The sequence below is a fragment of the Echinococcus granulosus genome (genome assembly GCF_000524195.1).
Source record: "Echinococcus granulosus chromosome Unknown EG_S00078, whole genome shotgun sequence".
In the NCBI taxonomy this organism is placed as follows: domain Eukaryota; kingdom Metazoa; phylum Platyhelminthes; class Cestoda; order Cyclophyllidea; family Taeniidae; genus Echinococcus; species Echinococcus granulosus.
In genome coordinates this window covers 14,983-20,315 of record NW_020170458.1, presented here as the reverse complement: position 1 = coordinate 20,315, position 5,333 = coordinate 14,983, and the positions used below count along the sequence as shown (strand labels likewise).

The following is a 5,333-nucleotide window of genomic DNA, read 5'->3' as shown; positions in this document are numbered from 1 at the left end:
TTTGAGGCGTCTACATCCAACGAAAACGTCAAATCTAGTAGTACTCACCTTCAACTTGCGACGACAGCCCCCGCGATTGTTTAAAATAACACACCTAGAAGAGGCTAGTATGAGAACAGAGTTCTCACCTGTATTTGTATCGATTGATCTCCTTAACAATGCTGGCAATGTAGTGGCAGCAACCACAACCAGCTAGACCGGGCAGTAGAGCAACGATCGGTGTGTCATCCGCCATTCCTTCAATGTTACTCCACGAAAGTGTCATATCCCCACCATCTGAAAAGCTTATGGCCTCTCTAACGGATAATAAGACGTAAAAATCAAAGCCTTACTCTTCGTAGTTTAACTTTTCAACGCGATGGAATATGGGTCTCAGTATCGTCTGCACTCGACCAGTGAAACCAAAAACAAAAGGTGAGTAGACTTCATTAAGGAAAGGAACGTATGAATGGAAGAAATCCACGAGTTTCCGAGAGTGACCATACAAAACAGGAGACTAGATAAACGGGTAATGAGACGAAAGAAGGTCAAATGTACCGAACGAGCAACAAAGAAATAGTAGGCCACGTAGGCCCCAATTAGACTAGAAATTAGGAGTTTTGCGTTGCACGCGTTAGTTATGAAATAATCACAAAGTGAAGGCATGTTTTTCAGCAGAGTAACAGCTCGAAGGCGCCAACACAATACACCTGCCCGATAAACTCACTTTAGCCTACCTACTTTAATTAGTCAAGTGACAAACAGCGCGCACTTCTCTGCCGCTAATATCATATATTGTAACAGCAAGTATAATATTCAAAAAAATGCTTCAAATACTGAAATAAACCTACCTTCAAACCTGATTATTTTGGCAAATTTTTTTTCGCTTACTGGCTTAAATACCAAAAATGTTGTGGGACCTACGATACAGCTACTTAATTGTGTTTTATGTATCAGCATGATAATTGCGTTGGCAAAAACTGCAATCTTTTCACGTTATCACACTTTTTTATTGTAGATAGAATTGCGTGATCCAGAAATGGGTAAAAAGTGCTGCAGCTCCCTAAGATTCCCTGTAGGCAAAAGAAGACAAAAAAATCGGGTCGAATCTATATATGCATATATGTCCGTCACGCAGAAGGCATTTTGGCTACTGTGCTGGCTTAAAGGCTAGCCTACCAGGTGTGGTACAATGGCCAAGTTAAGGTGGCTCTTCACCAAAACCGAGAGTTAAGCAGCCATCGTATTAAATGGCCACTGACCACATTTGAGCGTCCTCGCCGGAGCTCCCCTTAGTCATCCTCCCATTTCAGTCATCACAACATAGTCAGTCCTCTAAGAAAATACGTACTAGCTGACTGCGCCAGTCATCGAATTTCCATGCACTTAAGGAGATAATTAACCGCAAAGTCACTGGCCCCTCTTGGTAGTTCAACTGCATTTAGAGTTTCGTCTGATTTAGGAAATGATTTCAGGGACAGAGGATTGTGCTGGCCACCGTGCGTGTCCATAGGGAGATGTAGGGACACTGGCCTGAAAGGAGATCTAGGTAGGGAAGGATGGGATTTAACAGAGGTCCGTGGACAAAGGGTTTTGCTTCTATTCCTCTTTACTACGTTGTTCTCACCTTGACTGACTGAGTTTAACAATACGGGCTTATTAAAGGAACAACATTGTGCCGCCAGAGGCCTACGAGTCTAACGTGTCAGTGATGCGTATTGTCAGGAGAGTAGTCACTTAATCCCATCGTCGTGAGTCACACATTGCGACGAATGAAGACAAAAACAAACACTTAATTGTCACCCTAACTCTTCGCACATTCAACTTTGTAGCGATCTACATGCACACTGGAGGCTTTCAAACTAAAGTGGACGGTAGGATACCTGACACCTACGAACACTTTGGGTCACGTAAGACATCCGTAAGTAAAGCAACCTGTATTAAAAGTAATGCTAAGTACTTGTTTGAGTAGGGTGGAAACAATCATAGACACAAAAGCACCATTTGCTGCAGCATTTGTTCAAACATGCACTTCCTACTTGACAACAGAACTGCACATTTAATGTGGCGTATCAACGTGACACGCGTAAGACAGCAGAAACCGTACTGGAGGAGACTTCTTCGCAAGCGAATGTAATTGCCTACGTAGGTTGTTGGGGATGGGGAGAGACAAAGGGTTGGTGGTGGGCGCTCGTGTCCCTGCACTGTAGAAGGCGAGCGTGTTTTCTAAGGGGATACATCACAAGCGAGTGATCCATTCACCATCATCAAAACTGCATCTAAATTCAGCATTATCCAACCTGCAGGATTCGCCTACTGTTCTGTCTCTTCCTTTGACATGCGCGGAAGGTTTGGAAGTGTACGAGGTGGAGAGTCCGACATCACTTCACCATGCCAAAGAACGAACCAAGAAGAAATGAAAATGCAAGCGAGCTGTGGGCAGTAAAGCATTACTAGCTACACGGTCTGGCGTGTGAATGAATGCAATACTTTCACCTGCCATTCTCAATACATTTTGCATACATTCATATGTTATTCCCGGTTTTTAACTGATCCCATGCTAAGACAGTGGAATAGCCACATCTCCAAATCGCTTGTAATTCACCATCTCCGTGGTTCGTTCATTAGCACATCGACGTGATGTCTGACTTGCCACCTTGCACCCATCCAAACTTTCCGCGCCTGTGATAGGCTAGGAGGGAGAATAGAAAGAGAGAATTTTCATATTTTATACACTGACAGTCCGCCTGTGGACGAATTCGTGACTTGACTGCTGGCAAATTTGGATTGACTGCAAACAGGATTCAAACAACTGCGCTCACTCTTTCTAACTCTCATGCTCTTGATCCCATCTGCTTGATTATTTCCTCATCGTTTGTTCCGTTGAGTATTGTGTTGTCCTCAGACCTTTAGGACGAACTGATTAACCACACAATAGGATGACGAAGTGGAAGAAGCCATGGATTGCCTTTCAATGTACGTGGTGACGAGAAGCAGCAGCCGATGAATGAAAGTAAGTACAGGCGGGGCGGATTAGAAATTCCATTTTTCACTGTCTTGAGTGGTGGGAGGCAGAAAATTACCGAATTGTGCCTATTCCTCACATTCGGCCACTTTGCAAATCATTTATTCATATTCTTGCCCTGACACGTTTGGCAGCTTCTGTGGAGCATGTGTACTAAATAAGAAGTGCGAGTTATCAGGCAAACCCAAAGGAATCCGAAGAGGAAGCTAAACAACCGCTTTGAGCAATTCCAAATTTGTGCGGACATGAACAAGAAAGTGCCTCAGTGGATAGATTGTTGATTTGACTTATGCATGCTGACCGAGAGGACTCGGGTCGACTGCGATAATCGGAGGTATTGTACACGGTGAAGAGGATGACAAGAGAAGGTGACAAATTGATGATTAGTCCAGGTCAAATTCTTTTGCATATCGGGCAGAGGAAAGTCATCAAAGCAATGTCGCACAGACAAGGAGTGGATCATGTGTTGGGCAAAATCGTGAGCTTGCAATGCGTACGGCCAGTTGAATTCATCGTGGTAAACTGCTAGAGCGGTGAAGAGATGCACACGCTGATGAATAAATGAATGTGTAGAGAGATATTAACGGCTATACCAACAACCTCGCAGTTACCGACCCAACAAACTGGTGCTTTGCCGGTTAGTCAGTTGTGCACTCAGTTTGTTAGTCACGATTAAATATTCGACGTGAGTGCTGTCGACTTCGTGTCAGATGCATGTCCAACCAATCCACGCCATGCGTTTGCATCCTCCATCAACATGCAATTTCATTTCAAATAACGTTTTGCGCTGACGAACGATCGAAGGGACGAAGGAACGAATGAATGCAGAATACTCTTCACCTCTTTTTAATGCGAAAGAAAGTAGGAATTGGGCAACTTCTGGCTGATTATGTTGTTTGGACTGTCCACATGACTGTTCACCAGGTTCCGTTGCGGTCGTGTCAATAGCATACCTCCCACTGGTCGATGTCAAATTGTGTACCCCTTTGAAGCCTCCTTAAAATAAATGAACATAATACCTGAAACAGCTTGGTTGTGATGTGCCTCTGTGGTGATGACGATTACATCACCTGCCTTAACACCACATCTTCGCAGCAGGACAACATGCTACAATGTTTGAGTGTGTGAGTTCAATCGGGTAGTCGGTTGGGTGAGGTCTAAGTCGAAAAGTCCATTTGGACTTGCGGGAAAGCATCTAAAGAGGAGTGGCTTTAAACACGCTCACGTGCTTCACTGACTTACATCTTACAGGGGATCCCTTGAAGCAGTGATTGAAAATATAGGAGCCCACTGAAGTGCTGCAATATATCTCAGTGTATGATGGCAACCCTTTGGAATGTTAGGTGGATTTCCAGTGTTAGATAACGTAAAACGATTATTATGGCTTCATCAGTACAGCTCCAACATACCCATGCATCAAATGACTAGGAGTAGCTCCAACATTGCAGAGGTTAGGTGCTTTGTGATGTGGGCGCGATTTCAGGTCTGTAGAATGGTATGGATCTGCATTTCTTTACTCATCTCCTGCACAGAGGATGTAAAGACACTTCTAGGGAAAAATACAACGCATTGTGCACACCTTCATTCACTTCGCCACCTCCTTCGCTTCTTCCGCCAACGTCTGTCCCCTTTAGGCTGACTTAATCCACGGAGGAGGATGAGATGGCACTTGTTGACGACACCTAGTAAGAGAAGGTGCATTGATTGGCAAAAGTTGCATCTCATGCAGGTTGGAAACCCGTCAAACAGCAAATTAAAATTCACAGGAGTTGCAGAGTAGTTCGTAGTGGGGTAGTAGACAGAGGGACATTAGCTGTGACACATGGAATTCCCCACGAAAGACGCCTCCACCTTAGAGTTGGCAAGCAAATTAGAAGGCAAAAAGATTAAAATTAGAGTTAACTTAAAAATATTAATCTTAGGTTACTGGCGGGTATTTGTCCTGTGAGGAGGAATTTGTGGCCGCATTTCGAGATGAGACATTCACAGCGCCCCCTCTCGCACTCCACTCATCCTCTCGAGTGGTGTATATGGAGGCCTCAAAAGTCGACACATCCCTCAGTGAGGTCTTCTGCACAAGCTAAAGCGACTTGTGGCACTTTCTACCCAATAACTCACTACTCATTGGTTCCATCATGAGCACTACACCAAATTTGACTATTCATTTGACTGAGCATGCGGCATCAACTCCTCTCTCGTACGAAAAACACGCTGATGTCCACAGATGCGCTGCAATGCCGTCGAGAAGTGGGCGAGGTGCATGTCTAAGGTACTGGTCTTACGTAAATATATCGTTTTTGAAGAGGAGGAGGGATACAGTGTCGGGACT

The 5,333-nt window shown here is 44.4% G+C and overlaps 1 protein-coding gene across 1 annotated transcript in view; it reads right to left on the bottom strand. All coding sequences in view use genetic code 11, as the record gives it.

The window, feature by feature from the left end:
- The window catches only part of EGR_07458 (Abhydrolase domain-containing protein), a gene marked incomplete at both ends in the record, with an annotated part of 1,801 nt that extends 1,536 nt beyond the window's left edge, over window positions 1–265 (bottom strand). The window contains one exon of the mRNA XM_024496707.1: window positions 129–265. Within this exon, the coding sequence (XP_024348847.1) occupies window positions 129–265 (137 nt within the window). The remainder of the gene's footprint in view (window positions 1–128) is intronic.
- Between the last annotated feature and the right edge of the window lie 5,068 nt (window positions 266–5,333).